Here is an 18,284-nt window from a genome sequence, read left to right on the forward strand (position 1 = left end):
AGAATTATTTCCTGATATAGTTTAAATTAGAACCACACATTTTATAGATAACCGGCTTCTCAGCGATTGGATCACTCATAGTGTATCACTACTACTACTCATACTTCTAAACTGTTCTAACTCCGTATTGGTTCGTGGAGTTTACATTGACGCTGAAGAGCCTGCCGGTCAATGTGTCGTCTTCCCAGTGTACTACATCCGGTTGTTCTTCCAGAAGGAACGCAATAAGAAACAAAGAAGACTGCTTGAAGCGTTAGGAAGAGTTGAGTATAACAACGTAACTAGTGTTTTATTGGAAAAGAAACCGATGAAAGCAGAACAGAATCACCAGATCATCCGAAACCTGGATGCCGTGCCATTAACAATAATAGATAATCCTAAGACCCACGGTGATCACAACTTGCATGAAAATAGACAGTGAATACGTTTCTATAGTTTGACAAATCCTACACTCCCCGCCTGGAGTGAGTCCGCGACAGTATGCACATTTATTATAACTAAATTATATGCATAATTTAGGCCACTGAACAGGTCAAGAATCTGAAGTCCGCTACGAATTTCCACGATTGGCTACTTGTGAGAGTAATTGTATGTTAAATTAGCGACGATAGAATTAAGTGTATTATTACTACAAATAAGTATTATTTACGATTGGTAAGATCTTCTACTAAAACGCATCTCTAAAAAAATGTATATAAATCAATATGTTAGAAGCATTCCAATTATTTATAAATACGTTTTCGTATGTTCTAGAATAAACGATGGTGACCTTAAACTTAGCGGGGTGAGTTATTTTATTATAGCTGTTTATTATAGGAACTGATCAGTTTTTTTGCCGAATCGTTTTTGAACGAACCGAAACCGAAAAACTGACATTTTTTTGCTGGATTTCACCTTGTTCGAGATTGGTACCTGAAGTCGTCGATCTCGCAAGGACCTTCTGCTGAACTACACTCGAGCTAGTAAATGTTTTGGAATTTGGGCTACATGTCAAACCCACTGCATTCTCCCGTTTTATATTAGATGTTCGATGTCAGCAAGTTAAGAGTTTTCTCACACAAAAAAGCACATTTTAGATATTCCGAACGATTTTATTCAGCATAGTATTTACCCTTTTTTCGACTATCACACTCAAACGTACTCGGCAAGAATGATATTTACATTTGCCGAGAATCGTATAACGGAGAAGTGAGTTTTTGTTATAACGACATTTGAAAGAAATATAAGTTTCTATTGACACCCAATTTAATTTTTATGCGAGCCTAGTACTAAAAACCCTGTTTAAACCGTTATGTTTGTAACAATAGAACAATAAACAATAAAATCGCTAGGAAGAAACTATATCGTCGCTGTTGCGCTATCTTATGACAAGCGCCATTTTGCGCATTTCGAGAAAAACGATTTTGAAAGTCTTTTGATTAAAGGACAATTGATGCTTCTATGTATCCTGTGTTAATCTCTCAAATATTACGAAGATCGGTTGACAATATTGAGAGTTTTTGCCAAACATGTCAAAAAATCGCACTGACACGTGTCATAAGTGTGTATTGATGACAAAATATCTATGATGTGTCATAATCGTTCATGGAAAATTTTATATACAAATAAATCATCAACTTGTATTCGTATCTTTGGCTTAATTTGGTCTATAAACGATCGATAAGATGCATTTCGAACGAAATTAGTCAAGGAATCTAGAAAAAACAGTAATTTTTGGAAACAGTGTTGCCGAATGTGCTATATTTTCAATTTAAATTTCGAGCTGTATTTTTCTCAAATTTCTTGTATTTTTATTTTTAAAATGTTTATGCCATTGTGTTTTTTAGATATTTTTACACACAAATACATTTAAAACATCAATTTGAGCAAATTCCAACACACAGTCATTTGAAGCAAAAAACTCAGCACGTTTCTCTCTATTTCTCAATCGTGACAACGCCACTTTGTAGAAGTTTTTCAGACAAGTAAGTTGGCATATCTAACTCAGTTTACCCCAGAAATGGCGTTTGCCATAAGACAGCACAACAGCGACGATATAAACAAACAATAAGACAATATGTCGCGATTTATTCGTTTCTTCAACCAGATGTCGATTTCTGTTAAGGGGTACATACCTTTTAATTTTTCAAAATCGAAATTTTATTAATTACTTTATCTGAAAATATAACTCCATGAGAACACTTTCCCAAATTGTTAAGAGATTCGAGAAATAGATCGAAAATTACAACGCTTCCAAGCGCGCTTCGTCTACCAAGAGTAATGGTAACTTGAAAGTTTAAACTCGAATATCGTTTTTAAAACTCGAATGTCGTTTTTTCCAAAAATGGTTTTTCCGTGATCACGATTGCCGAAAAACCACTCAACTGATTTCCTTAAATTTTGAATATTATTTATCCAATTGACGTTTGAAATGTTAGTTGATCCATTGATCTTCAATCGTGATCACCGCAAACCTCTTTAATAAAAAAGTGTTTCTGGTAAAAAGCCATAACTCCGCCAATATCAATACATTTTTATAAACTTATGCTTATTTATTTCATTGAAAAATGTACTACCAAAATACTATAAGATTGATGATAAGAAATCATTGATTTATGCCTTTACGTAAATTCACACTTTCTTGACATTTTTCGTACAAAAAGGTATGTAACCTTTTAAGTCACACATTGTCAATCAATCACTCAAACAACTATCATTATTTGCTTCCAATTTTGCTCTTAGCCTATGTTTACACACGAAACCTAATGTCGCAACTATCCGCAGCATTTTATCGGCTCTCTATGATTACCAATTGATGTACATGTACACACGGCGCGATGAAACGGCAGAGATATCAATAAATGATTCTAGAAAGCGACTAAAATGTAGCGACTGGTTCCATCATCTGAGAACGGCCTACTTCGACGCTAATATGTTGCATTGATTATTAATTTAAATATGGAGGAACTCCAGTGGAAATTATGACTGAAAAGCAGTGGTGCAAAAATTATAAAACCTTTCTTTGAAAATACACGCTAAATAAGAATATCTTATATCATATTTTTTTCTACAAAAATCAATGCATCCAAAAAATATCAAGTTTCGAAATTTGAAAAAAGAACATGTCTAAAAATCTCTGCCCTTTTCATATATCAGTGTTGAGAAGAGGATTTTTTCTGAACGGAATAGCTGCCCGTTCCGTTTTATTGAACGGAATTTCCGTATTTTCCAAATGTCGTAGAAAATGCTTTTCTAATCAAAATGAAAACAAAAGAGTAATTTAGTAGCAGGCCACCCACAGAAGTGTTGATTGTTGACTGATTGAAATTTTCAGAGTACTAGTGACATCTATGTCAAACCATCCATATCATCGCCATATTTCGACACGAGCTCACGTTTCATAAACATTTGGAAGTAGACCCACTCTCGCATTGTCCAGGATTTCAGCCGATTTGGTGCTTCCGTTTAAAGTTTGTATGAAACGTTCAGATCGCTAATTCATTCAAATTGAAAAACTACATCTATTAAAAGTTTGTTCATTTTGCCAAAAACTGTAATTTGCAAGAATTTAAAAAAAATATTACGGTTGTCAACATAGTGACTGAAATTTATAGTTTCTGTCAGCACTGCAAATGTACCACCAATACCAACGTTTCAATCTTAAATATATCAAAACATCTACATCGCAGAGACTTGGAAGCTTCCAAAGAATTCCTCCGATTGATTTTCTGAATCACCTAATCACAGCGTAATCACAGCCAAAAACCGATTTAATTCACCTAACAGTGAGATCGAACCATTCTGATATTATGCATCACATATGTACATTGCATTTGCTCAATAAATTACCAATTTTCTGGTGATACAAGTCTCATAAATAAGCCGTTATTTGTTCGAACTCCGATCAGGAATCATTCTTAGTATCAGTATAAACATTATATTAACCTTTTAATGATCCAAAGTTCGTTTGAAAACATTCTACGAAGTGAAAATGTTAAAATAGCCTTGCATCTAAGTTTTAAGAAGGTGTCGAAAATCACTGTTGATGTAAACTTTAAATGCTTCAACTGCCACTGAAAATTCTTTCTTATAGGAGTTCGAAAAAATGACGGCTTATTTACGTGCCTTACATTATCAGCCAGATTTCTGAGATATTTTGGAATGCGTTCTTAGACAATTTGGTTTGAAACGGTTGCGGTGTTGCCAGAAACAATACATTTCCGCAAAATAATTTGACGTTTCTATCTGAAAATCGCAATCACATTTTTATAAAAATAATCCTAGTAATAGTTTTTAGCAAAGTTGTTAATCACATTCTGGAAAAACTTTTTATAGGATTGGGTTTTCAATTTGAATGAAATAGCGATCTGAACGTGCGGAGATGTAAAAAAATGTTATTCTACATACTAGTAAATTTTCACACAAATTTTGGGGCTTAAATCCAGGAAGCTAGCGATCGCTTCCAAAATTTGCAGTCATTTGAACCATAAGTGATTTGCTGGAAAATTACTCTGGTGTTCATGCGATCGAATGTTTCTATGATTTCGCATGCGCAAACGTTTGTTTGTTCGAACGGACGAAGCCATTTTAATGATCATGCAGGAATGAGTATATTCGCCAAGAAAAGTGTTTGTGCAGGGCGAAAACGATTAGGTGTTGGATTGCTTAAATGATCGTTTGTAGATTCGTGTGTGCGATTGCGATTTCATGATCGCGTTTGAGTACGTATGTACTTGAATGAGCCTATAAAAACAATCGTATACAGGTGTTCGCTCGAGCGAGCGCTTCTTCACGGTTAAATTCTACCGAGTAATTTATATGTTTAAATGTGCGTCGCGTTAGTATGTACGCGATTATGTGTTTGTAAAGTTCTGTATGCATGTTCGCATATTGTACAACATTTTCAAGTTCGTGCGGGTATAAATATGAGCACAATAGTATAAACTATGATCACAACAATAAAATTTGTGAATCTGTTGGGATATCCAAATTATGCAACCGAAAAAACTTCAAAAAATTATTGGCTTAAAATTTGCTTGTGAGAAATATGATATGCCAGAACGACAATATGATATAAATTTTATGAAAAAAAACTTTCGCCGGCCTCGGTGGCAAAACATGACGATTAGTAATGCTCTGTCGCCGACCATGCTGCTAGCCTAGAGTGAAACGCCCAACTCCTAGCAAACAGAAAGCAAAAAAATCTTTACATTTCCATTCGTTCATACCCATAAAAGAATGCTTAGCTCTTAGTTTCCGTTATTTGATAACAGATTCGTTCTAGAAGACGTATCCGTGTGTCAATTTTCACTTCTTTCGTTTCTCTTAATCATCAATTCGCCGAAAATAGCCAACAAAATCAAAGCAGTATTTCGGCAATTGAAGCATGGCAACAGAATAGTAAATGTCGTCCAAGAAGGGACAGCAACATATATGCGAGGGCCTCTTGAAACAGAATAATACTTTATCAAAGGATAAATCGAGATCCTAGCGGGTTGGTCTTGTACCTCATCGTTAACAACTTTGTTAAACGGTTGAAGGCCAGTGTAACAGTCAATAAAATGTATTTTGATTCATTGTAAGTTAATGAGTCATCTATTTGGTTTTTGACGTAAGTGCCAATACCTTATTTAAGACTTGGGGCGTGGTAAGTGAAGCGAAAGCAATTATGTGAAAAAAAATCCCCAGAGGCAGGATTCGAACCCGCAACCTTTGAGACTCCGGTCCAATGCACTAACCCTTATGCTATCCCTGGGATATGATAACGTCCCAGAAATAGCATATGTCTATCGCACTGGCGACGGTGATCGTGCCCTGCCTGCAAAGCGAGATCCCACACAATCGCTGCTGCCACCTAACACATTTGATCTATTGAATATCCCCGGGATAGCATAAGGATTAGTGCGTTGGGCCGAAGTCTCAAAGGTTATGGGTTCTCTAGGGGAATTTTTTTTCACATAATTGCTTTCACTCACCATTTCGATCCGTTTTCCCCGTTGGATACCACCAAAAAAGACATTGTTGGTGTTCAAGACATTGTAGGGGAAAACGGGATGAGAAAACCTAGCCGGATAAGACACCCGTTCTATCTGAAACCGTTAAATTTCTTTCAAAAGATATAAACGTAATGTATTTAGGTCATGTTTCCATCGTATAATTACAAGCAACGTCAGAGTAAGCGTTAAAAAATCTACTTATTGGTTCAGCAAGTTGTTTGAAATTTCTCCTAAGTCCAGGACAAAGCAACAATAACTATAGAGGAATCTATGATATGTGGATCCGATCACCCATTTTTCTTGAATAGATATTGGAGTCGGTCGCAGAAATTTTGCGAGAGAATTTTTTTTAACTCAATTATTTCATCAGTAATCTGTTTGGGAAACAGAGAATGAAATCTATATTTATACGAATGAACGAAAAATGCTTTCGTCATACTATTCAGGAAAATTATAACAATTGTTATAATAGGTTGGATCAGTGAAAAAACTTACAAGAAGGCAGGTGTTCCAAACGGTTGTTGTTCAACTAGGGAAATTTGCCTACTTGGAATTGCGTTTGTCAACTGAAAACGTCGAACCCATATGGTCGGATCCAAATCAAGATCATTTTTTTTCCAGAACAAATGAATATCAGCCATCAACAATCTACCGAGTTGTTTTAATACACTTTTCTTGCATCCATTCTTCACAACCTAACCTACAAATATGCAAAGTGTTTGTTTAGTCGTATTACCGAAGAATTCATAATATTTGTATATAAACCGACACGAGTGTTATCTTTGAGAGATGCACTAAAGTCTACCTCGTGATGTACTAGATTCTGGCTATAATTACAACAGCAAGCACGAGATGCATGACTAGCTATAATGAGCGGAGCGGTTTTTATTATGGTTCTATTGAAGGAAATGCCCGTTTTAATTTATGCAGTTGATAATCCGTTTCAAGGTTGTGCAAATACCATCCTTCCCTGTCGACTGATAGTGGGCTGCAGCAGGCAAGCTGGGCGAACCCTTTTTACAGACATCTATTACAATTGGAGGGCAGGCAAATTAGTTGCATGTGGCTACACATAGAAACATTTATTGGCATCATGCTGTTCGATCGCATAGTTAAAAAAGTACTGCGCGAAAGGAGTACGCTGTCATCAGCTGCGGAGACACATCCGGTAAGAGACCATACTAGTTGTCTCTCGCCATCGACAAATGAATTTACTGCGAATCATACCTCCACCGTAACAAAACGACAGCACGAACACGAGAACCGACTAAATGGCAACGACTAAATGACTTAATTTTTGATTAGCAGTGCTTCATTGAATGACCATGCGTCCGCTCTGGATTTCGCGGTATAGAATCAACATCGCCGCTTCAGCCGTCGGTTCCATGGCAAGGTCAAACAGTATATCTTAACTTTTTACGACCTATTAATCTAGCAGAATCGACTTACATTCAGCGATGCTCAAATAACTGGTTCGGTAAATATTATAAGGCGATGAGGATAGATCAACACTCAACAAGCCAATTGATGGGGCGATATCAACCCTTGGATAGATGACGTCCGATGGAAAACAATACAATTATCTTATTAGCGATTTAATCAACTTACTTTGTTTCTATTCCAGTAGAGGCAAATGCTGTTTTAGTGTAACCGTTGTGTTAGTGACCGAAGGAATTTGCTCACATCGCAGAACTACTCGGTATATGTAAACTATACACAAAGGGATGTGAATGTGGTGGAGTGGATAGTTCTTCCGCTAATACTAGTTCAAAGATTAGATGACATCCGGCGGCTGAAGTATTTTAGTCAAAAATGAAATGATGACAATCTCAAACTGGCTGGTGCAATGGTAAGATCAGATTATTCTCTTCATTCATTATGAACATATTTGTTCAGAAATATCCATTAAAGGGATCTCCTCATCAGGGGGTCTTTGGAAGCTTTTATTTTCGCAGGATCTAATTTGTGAATATTTTTGACTTTGATTATGTTTCATTAAAGTTCATAACAATACAATCAATATGTATTTTCAAAAATATCATATTCTTAACATATGCTTCATTCAAAATTCAATAAAGGTACGAAAAGTTAAAAAACGCACGTCGAATGTCTTTTTTCAATATTTCCGTCTTTAAACATTTATATTATCCAGCTCAGCTAATTTTTTTTTGCGATACCCAAGGATTTCCTCAAATCTATTGTATATAAACGCTCGGTGCAGAATAAAATTAAATTGTAGTGAATGTAGTTTTCAATTTTTCGTCACATGCCTCCCCATAGTGCAACGTTTCAACATCATCAGAGGAAGCCGAGTTCGAGCATCATTTAGTTATAGTTTTGTTATAATGCAAACATTTTGCAATCTTCTGGGGGCTACAATTTTTTTCTTTACCGGGGGTAGGATGTAATATTAAAGTTGTTTTCGCGAGTGCCGGGGGTGTCGGACCCCGCCGAAACTTTTCAACTTCGGAATTTTTAAATTAGTTTCAATTTTAAAGTAGTTTCAAACTCAAAATAATTTCAAACCGAATTGTTCACAGGTTTTTGTTAAATGCGGTTATTGCGTATTACGTAATGTGTTCATTTAAAAACCGAAATTTCAGACCCAGTGGGAAATTATATTCTGGTATAAATATAGTATTTAATTAGCTGAATTCGCATTGGCTCAATGTTGTCTTTCGGCTAATTTATTTTATCATGCGGGGCGTGTGTGTGAAGGGGATGAATAACCGACAACCTAACCACCTATATTGGTATGCCTACTGGATGAAGGTGATTTCAATGAGGGAGGGGTGGGTCTGAAGAGGGTGGATGAGGTGGTCGTTTTGATGCGGGACGGGGGTTTAGGCAAGGGTGATGTGTAAACTGGGGGTGTCGCCCCTGTTAAAGGACAGTGCCTTTCTTAGTCAAAAACAAGTTTCTCGAGAGCCTTGGCGATGTTCAAAGTGATTGAACCTTTCTATATGAGAAAGGCAAAAGTCCAAAAAAGTCAATTTTCGACAAAGAAATTTTCGGGATTACATCAAATCTGGACGTTTCATGCATTTCAACGACATTTAGCATCAAAAATACAAATTCGATTTTGACATTTTTCAGTTCCTCCTTATATGGAATCAGGAACCGTCGTAGGTGGCCAATGTGGTCAAAACGACTTCCGTTAGACATTATTGATCTGACAAACCTGTGCCTTTCATTTGAGACTAAGTAACCAATGTGCGATAGTTGGTCACATACATACACACATACACAAATTTGCCGAACTCGACGAAGTAAATCAAATGGTGCAAGAATTTTGGCCCTCCGTGCCTCTGTTAAAATGTCGATTTGGGGCCGTACACAAATGACGTAGCTTTTTTCGGCCGTTTTCGATCTCTCCCTCCCCTTCGTTGCATTTTATTTGACGGCTTTCAAATAAGCCCATTTCATGAGAAATATAGTGTTGATAGTTTGGTTTGAAATTTTATATGTATGATGAAAAGTTCTCTCAGTTCTTTAAGAAGCATACGTTCAACTCCGAAGAAAAAATTGAACTCAGCTATCAAACTAAGTCTACCAGTTAGCAAGATTAGCTTCCTAATGTAGCAAGTTAAATCCGCATACAAAATCTTTTCGTTTTCTGCTATCAGGAATCAGGAATCAGAATATATTGGCTCAAATGGCACGTTCCCCGTACATAGTCGGGGATTTGTGCCTTGCCGTGTGTTTTCATCATTTCCTGAGCGGAAGGAAAGGACAAGGAGGTGTGGGGAAGTAGACTTGGAAGGGTGGGAAAAATAACAGTACAAAACAAAAAATAAACAACAGGTAAGTTAAACTCACAAGTAGTTCAACTTGCCTGCGAATAAGCCTAAAGCTCTTTACCACATTGGATAATAAACTTTAGCATGTCTCTGAGTTTCAGTCGACCAAACATGGTTTCGTCTATATAAGGACGGCTGAAGACTCGTAATCGCAATTGCGCTAGCGCTGGGCAGTTGCATATCAGATGATATGAGGTTCCGTAGTCGGATTCACAAAGATCACATGAAAAAGACTCAGCGCGCTGAATAGTTGCCATGTGATAATTGAGTTTGCAGTGGCCGGTTAAAGCCCTGGTCAGCACGCCGCAGTGGAGCTTCGAAAAATGTAAGAGATTTTTCGAAACCACTGGGCATGGTTGTTCTAGAAACGCTTTTGTTTGGCGACACGTTTGTAGATTTCTCCAATAATTGCGGTGCTCGGACGAAGCCCACGACCGTATTTTTTCCCTTATCCAACTTGTCGAAATTGGCAGCGCGGGCTCAGGACCAACGAAGTCAATCGCTGAACCTGCCCTGGCCAATTCGTCAGCCCATTCATTTCCAGTAATACCGCAACGTCCGGGCACCCAGACAAGGTAGATAGTGTTGACAATGCTTAGTTCTTCGATTTGGGTTCGGCACGCGATCACTAGCTTGGACCGGGATTTGTCTGAGCTAAGGGCCTTGATTGCAGCCTGACTATCGGAGCAGAAGTTTATAACTCTGCCGGACAAACTCAGTTGAAGGGCCGATTGCACCCCGCACATAATCGCAAAGATTTCTGCTTGGAATACAGTACAGTATCTACCTAGTGAGTGAGATTGTTCCAGTCTCATTTCACGACAGTAGACACCAGCACCAGCACGTCCCTCCATCAGAGAACCGTCAGTGTAACAAACCACTTGCGTTTGTTGTTGTCTTTCCATAAAGCCAGACAACCACTCCTCTCGAGAGGGAATCTTAACATGGAATGTCCTGTAAGGAAAACTACAAGTGAGTGTAATATCGCTGGGAGCAAGAATATCTTCACCCCATGTAACAAGATCAACATGATTACTGTTCCAAAGCCCAGTAACCTGCAGTCTGTATGCACATGATAGTGCTTCTTGTTTTAAGTGTATGTGTAATGGTTTGATATTTAGAAGTGCCTCAAGAGCAGCAGTCGGAGTCGTGGTGAAAGCACCAGTCAACGCCATGAGCGCCATTCTTTGCAGATGGTTTAGCTTTGACTGGACTGTCACCACCTCTCCCCTCTGCCACCACACAAGGCATCCGTATGACAGTATTGGACGTACAATTGTCGTGTAAATCCAATAGATGTATTTAGGTTTGAGACCCCAGGTCTTTCCAAAAGTTCGTCTGCACTGCCCGAAGGCCATGCACGCTTTCTTGACTCTGAACTCAATGTGAGCAGACCAATTCAGTTTGGAATCCAATATGACTCCAACGTATTTGACTTGATCTGCACACAGCAGCTCAGAATCAAAGAACTGCAAGGGACGAACCCCGGTTGTTATTCGCTTCTTCGTGAAAAGAACCATTGAAGTTTTGCTTGGGTTAACTGATAGTTTAACTTGTCGACACCACTGTTCGACAGCTCTTAATGCCTGTTGCATCAAGTCAAAGATTGTTCCGATGCAAAATCCAGTAATTAGTATTTGGTAATCGTCAGCAAACCCGTAGGTTGGAAATCCAAGCTCATTGAGTTTCTTCAACAAGCCGTCAGCTACTAAGTTCCATAACAAAGGTGACAGAACGCCGCCCTGAGGACAACCGCAAATACTCAACTTCCGTATCTCAGCCTGTCGCAGTGACGAGCAAAGTATGCGGTTACTAAGCATTGCGTTTATCCAACCTGAGATACATGCAGGTATCCCATGACCGCGCGTCGCTTCCAGAATAGACTGGAAGGACACATTGTCAAAAGCACCCTCAATATCTAGGAATACACCCAAGCTAGATTGCTTGAGCGAGAAGGCTTTCTCAATGTTGTAAACAACATCGTGAAGCAGAGTGATCGTGGATTTCCCACACTGATATGCATGTTGCATTTTGTGCAGTGGATATTCAACTAAACTAACGTTCCTGATGTGATGATCGATTATCCGTTCCAAAGCTTTCAGAAGAAAAGAACTTAAGCTGATAGGCCTAAAACTCTTGGCTTCTTCATAGCTTGAGCGCCCCCCTTTGGGAATAAATCTAACAGTTATTTCTCGCCATGCTTTCGGGATATACCCGGTAGCAAGACTGGAAAGCAAAATCTTTTTCAAGACATGTTTAAGAATATCAAATCCCTTTTGCAGTAGCACGGGAAGTATTCCATCTTTTCCGGGTGATTTGTATGGAGCAAAGCTGTCAACTGCCCACTTGACCGATTCAGTGGAAACCAATGTGCGTGCTAACGCCCACGAGTCCGAATCACCAGAATGAGATCTGTGAACATTGATCAACTCCGGATCGATACAACCTGGAAAGTGTGTGTCGAAGAGACAATTAAGAACATCTTTTTCGTCTGTCACATAAACACCATCTCTGGTTTTCAAGGAGTTCATCTGAAAATCATTCGATTTGGAGAGAATTTTATTTAATCTGCTAGCCTCGTTCAGACTAGAGACATTAGTGCATAGGCTTTGCCAGCCAGCCCGTTCTGCAGATCTAAGACATTTCTTATATGCACTACGAGCTGACCTGAAAGCCCTGGAGTCATCACGCTGACGCCGGTTCCAAGCTCTTCTCATAACTTTCTTCATTCTATCAAGCTCAGCCCTCCACCAAGGGGTTCCCCTAGTCGATTTAACAGTACGAAGTGGACAAGCTTCTTCGTAGGATGCTAATATGAATGAGTTTGTCGTATCCACGACGTCATCTAAGTCGTCTAATTGACTAATTGTTGGAAAATATCCATGAAATTTAGTCGCCAAGTTTTCCAAAAAGAGGTCCCAGTTTGTAGATTTAGGATTACGATATGTCACCACATTGAAGGTGACATCAAAATGCTCGAAAAATATATATTTATGATCGGATAGAGACGGTTCAGTTTCATTTCGAACCTGCCAATTTCCCAGTTCATGCAAAATTCTATCAGAGCAAAGTGTCTAACACCTCCTCCCTCCCAGACCTCGCAAAAGTTGGTCGGTTTCCCACATTCAGAATATGGAGATTTGTACTACTTATGTACTCCATCAGTTCAGAGCCTCTCAGATTGATGTCTGAGCTGCCCCAAATGATGTGATGAGCATTCGCATCACTGCCGATAATGAGCGGAAGCCCATTTCTGCTACAATATGATACAACGCTTTTGAAATCATCAGAAGGAGATGATTCGTTATGCGGTAGGTATGCTGAACAATATATATATATATATATTTTTTGTCTACGTTTCCGACAGTCAATGTAACTGTGACAACACAGATATCGCGAGTTGTGAGCTCCGATATGAGACACGCGTCAATAGCCTTATTTGCAAGAATGCAAGCACGAGGCATTTCACGTGGGTTAGTCATGCCTGTCTTGTTGTAAGCAATGAAGGCAGTGTTAAGTAACTTTCCAAAATAGAAGTTTCCTTTATGGAAATACGGTTCTTGAACCAATGCTATGGAAGCTTTACCTTCCTGCATGAGTCGAGATAAATTCATAGTTGCTGTACGTTTATGTTGGAGATTGACTTGTGCTATTCTAACCATTGTTGATTAGAGAACTGTACATTTCATCTCCAACACAAATTGCACAACAACTAGAGGACACCAAGCGAGTTGGGATGTTAACGCATTTAGCGAGCCATATCAGGTTTAAATGGGACATGATCATTTGATTCCCACGATTTGCGAAGAAAATAATGGTCCACTGTGTCAGAGATTCGCATAACACAGCAAGGGCAAAACCCAAAATGCTCCGTGCGCGACTGGCATATTTTAGACCCTCCAATCATTAAGTCCTCGGCACGGAACTACACCTTGACTTAGGGTCTCCTACTTTCAGTCGCCTCCTACGACTTTTTTCGGCCGTTTTCGATCTCTCCCTCCCCTTCGTTGCATTTTATTTGACGGCTTTCAAATAAGCCCATTTCATGAGAAATATAGTGTTGATAGTTTGGTTTGAAATTTTATATGTATGATGAAAAGTTCTCTCAGTTTTTTAAGAAGCATACGTTCAACTCCGAAGAAAAAATTGAACTCAGCTATCAAACTAAGTCTACCAGTTAGCAAGATTAGCTTCCTAATGTAGCAAGTTAAATCCGCATACAAAATCTTTTCGTTTTCTGCTAACTTTCAATTCCACAAATCGAAAAACTTACCACATGAAAAACCGCATGAAAAGTAACTTGTGCGAATTTAAATTTATTTCTCATAGGAATGGAGTTACATTAAATTGTTTACTCTAATCAATGGGTTTTAACGGCCTTCAAAAAAATTAAAATTTATGTCACGTCGCACAACTTCTGACCCTACCCTCCCTCTCGTCACACTTTGTCATAAATTTGGTATACCCCTCTATCCCCCAAAATCCTACGTCATTTATGCATGGCCCTTTTTCAGAGTGATTGCATAGATAGAAGAAAAGTAAACTCACGTGTGATTAGATTCTTTTATTCTATAGAAGAAAAGTAAACTCTTTTATTCATAACTCCGAAACCAATATTTCGTTCAAATGAAACTCGGTGGTAATCAATGTGAATAATGTACCCTTTATTTACGACAAAGTTTGTGAGAATCGAGTCAGCAATATGTGAGAAACAGATGTGAATCTACTTTCGGGACTAGCCCATTTCCTCGGATCTTCCGGAATCCTTAACGGTTTCAAATTTGATTTTCAATTAGTGATCAGGGCCAACTTCAAGTAATTTAGAACTCATTTCAATTCGTCTTGAATCATTTAGATATACTTCAACTCATAACACAGGAGCCAGAGCTCCGATTCCAACGGAATTTAATTGCACTCAATAGGAATTATGTAGCTTTCATGTGAGTCTAAATTTTAGAAAATCGAGTCAGACATTTCCAAGAAGCAAGTGTTCCGGTTCCGCCGAAAGCGTCCGAAGTGGTCTATGTGGGTTTTATAGGACATCAATGAACTGAAGCTATTATTCCAAGCAATTTAAAGCAAACTTAGAACTCTTCAACCTGTAACTCTGGAACCGGAAGCCGGAATGCAATCAAATTCAATAGCAGCCAATGGAAACATACCTTTCATTTAAGACTAAGTTTGATAGAATCGGATCAGTCATCTCCGAGTAACCGAAGTGCAGACATTTTCCGAACTCGACAAACTTAGTCGAATGGTATAAGAGACTCAGCCCACCGGGCCTCAGTTATGCAGTCGATTTTCAGAGTGATTGCATAGCTTTTCTAGAGGAAAAAGGCAACAACCATCCTTTTGCGATTAAGTTCTTTTTTTTTTCAAATTAAAAAATTGCTCGCATGAACTCTTAAGGGGTTAGTGAAGCATTGTCGCGCACTATAGGATTCTGTAACTAATAACTTCCGTTATTTTTCCCAATTTCAACTTCAATGTTTACACACGTATTTTTGAACCTATACGTAATCAAGCGCAAAAAACGCTTTTTTGAAAAAAAAAAATATATATGAGAACGGACCGTTCCATTTTTCAACAGATCTTGATGACAACGACCTATTGTTGGATACTGAATTGTACATTCTCTCAAAATATTTATTAACACAACGCCAAATTGTTCAGCAATTTTCATATTTTATCATGAAAAAATCGCGAAATATTAACTAATTCATTTCACATTGTTATCCGCATAGTATTTTTAACAAAAGAACAGAACATTGCATACCGTTGATTCTTCCTCTTAATGCTTAAAAATTGAAAATCAATTGAAAAATAACTGCGTAGCTAATTTTTTAGTGCCAAAATCCCGAAAAATAGTTTTATTTGATATAAATCACGATTTTGAGGGTATAATAGATTGATCAAACGTGGTTTTGTGTTGTATTTGACCAAACCTACAACCTTTATTAGATCACAAAGTACATTCATTTTGCCTTTCTCGTATAGAAAGGATATGCAATCACTCTAAAAATCGTCAACCTAATCCCGGCCCGGAGAGCCATGTGTCATATCTCTTTCGACTCAGTTCGTCAACAAATGTCTCTATGTTTGTGTATGTGTGTATGTGTTTGCTAAATTCACTCATTTTTCTCAGAGATGGCTGAACCGAATCTCTCAAACTTAATTTCAAATGAAAGGTATAACGCTCCCATAAGGTGCTATTGAATTTTTTGTCGATCGAACTTCCGGTTCCGGAGTTACTGGTTGAAAGTGCGACCACACAGAAATGTTTGCCTTTCTCATATAGAAAGGATATGCAATCACTCAAAAAATCGTCAACATAACTCCGGCCCGGAGGGCCGTGTGTCATATCCTATTCGACTCAGTTCGTCGAGACCAGCAAATGTCTGTATGTGTTTTCTAAACTCACTAATTTTTCTCAGAGATGGCTGAACCGAATCTTTCAAACTTAATTTCAAATGAAAAGTATAACGCTCCCATAAGCTGCTATTGAGTTTTTTGTCGATCGAACTTCCGGTTCCGGAGTTACTGGTTGGAACTTTCTCATATAGAAAGGATATGCAATCACTCAAAAAATCATCCCCCCTAATGTTTTTTTACTGACGCAGGGTTTCTAGATTTTAACAGGGGCGTTGCTAGGGGTGTGCGATAAGGCGTTACATCCCGCTCCCCTCACTGGTCACCACCCATGTAAATCTCCCTTAGATCACCCCTCATTGCACCCCCCTCAGACCACCACCCCATCCATTACTCATACCCCTCTCCTTCTCAACCCCATCATCTTCACACCTAGAAAAAATAGTGTAAATTTACGTCTCCTGACCCTGACATATACGAGCATTAAAAATGACTTAGTTTTACGTTTGATTTTAATTTTACATGACGTTTAATTTCGTAAATCATGTAATTTTACTCCACATACAACGTTTGTTCTGAATGGTAGGAAGTGTAATTTTATGTCATTGCGCATGTAAAGTATATGTTTCATGTAAAATTGAATGGAACACAGTAATGTTCCGTCATTTCGTAGATTACGGTTTGTTGAATTTTGTCATGTTTGCAATTATGTCAACGATAAAATTCAGATTTTTTTGGTGTGTTTATACCACCGCTACATCACAAGGCATCCCAAATTAAGCTGGGGATGCTCGTTCGTGGGGTTTTCACTCTCCTCACACACCCGTGACGCATGACAAAATTAGTTATCAGGAAGACAACATTGAACTAATGCTGATTAAACTAATTAAGTATATTTTTTTTGTTTCAAGTGTTTCACCGTCAACAAGTAGCCCATCAGGTTCGTGTGTGGCGAGCCATTGTGTGTAGGTGCAAAGTGTACTAAGAATGTATTAAGTATTTCCATAATTGAAATGAACATAACCAGCCATGGAATCATAATTTGGAGAAATGATAAAGGCGCAATTCACCACTAATTAGGTGGATTAAATCAGGTTTTTTTTTTAAATTTTGAAGCACCATGTAATCTGGTCTGCAGGACAACACAGTGGACTTTAGTGTTTCATCTATTTACTGTAACTATGACAACGGTTCTACCATGACCTGAAAATATTCGATTTGATAAAAATTGTCTAATGTAAAATCTGAAACATTGGATATGCTTTTTTCACTATTATAACAAGGACTGGTCGTTCATATGACATATTTCAATCAACCAACGGAAAATTAACTTTTTCAATTTTAAGTAAACATAATAATTTGAATTCACAAATGTAATACGTTTGATGCTATGATGCTCGGTGAATATTAGTTGAATTAGAAAATATACAATATTATTCTACAAGTCTTCATTTACTACCTCAATGGATGTTTTGGACATAAATCGCTTTAGACTCCTGATGCTTTCACGTAAACTCGCAATACTTGAGATATAAATGCAACGCAAAAAAAGTTAAATTGGTCGATTCGCATCTCTTGTAACGTGAGTGAGCTAGCATTTAAAAGCCAGTAAACTGTCAAACGATGCGGCAATCATAACACTACACAGTAAAACAGCACATCAGAATGAAACCATATTTTGAGATTTTTTACTTATAATTTCATTTGCTCTTCTGTTCTACAATCCTAAATCTTATACATGGTCTAGGATCATAATTTCTTAACTATTTCGCCAACAACCACGGCGTCAGAAAATGCGCTGTGTGTGAATATTAAAAAAAAAATATTGATATAAACTGTCCCGTGTCGTCCGAAAATATGATCGCCTCCAAACAACATGATTGAAAGCTGCCAGAAAAGTAAAACAAGACTGCTGTTGTGTGAGCTGACGCTCGGAAGCAACAACAGAATTACGAAAATAGCGAAATGCGCTTTCACTTTTATGGCAATCTAAAATATCATAACAATACAAATCATACAGTATTCTGCGTTATTCTTAATCATGCATGATGTAAGCTGTTCTTAGGATATATCGCTTTAGCTGTGTCTTAATATATTCCCAGGTATATCTCGATGTATGATAATATAATCTTATATAATG

General features: G+C 38.0%; 2 protein-coding genes across 11 annotated transcripts in view; one reads left to right on the top strand and one right to left on the bottom strand.

Moving 5' to 3' along the window:
* The window catches only part of LOC131682175 (uncharacterized), a 49,112-nt gene extending 48,337 nt beyond the window's left edge, over window positions 1-775 (top strand). For all 10 annotated transcript variants that reach the window (XM_058963453.1, XM_058963455.1, XM_058963454.1 and 7 more), the window contains exon 5: window positions 48-775. In XM_058963453.1, the coding sequence (XP_058819436.1) occupies window positions 48-421 (374 nt within the window). In that variant the 3' untranslated portion in view covers window positions 422-775. The remainder of the gene's footprint in view (window positions 1-47) is intronic.
* Window positions 1-18,284, bottom strand: part of LOC131682173 (phosphopentomutase) — a 207,858-nt gene that overhangs the window by 147,882 nt on the left and 41,692 nt on the right. The window lies entirely within an intron of this gene.

Source organism: Topomyia yanbarensis, chromosome 2 (genome assembly GCF_030247195.1).
Source record: "Topomyia yanbarensis strain Yona2022 chromosome 2, ASM3024719v1, whole genome shotgun sequence".
Taxonomy (NCBI): Eukaryota; Metazoa; Arthropoda; class Insecta; order Diptera; family Culicidae; genus Topomyia; species Topomyia yanbarensis.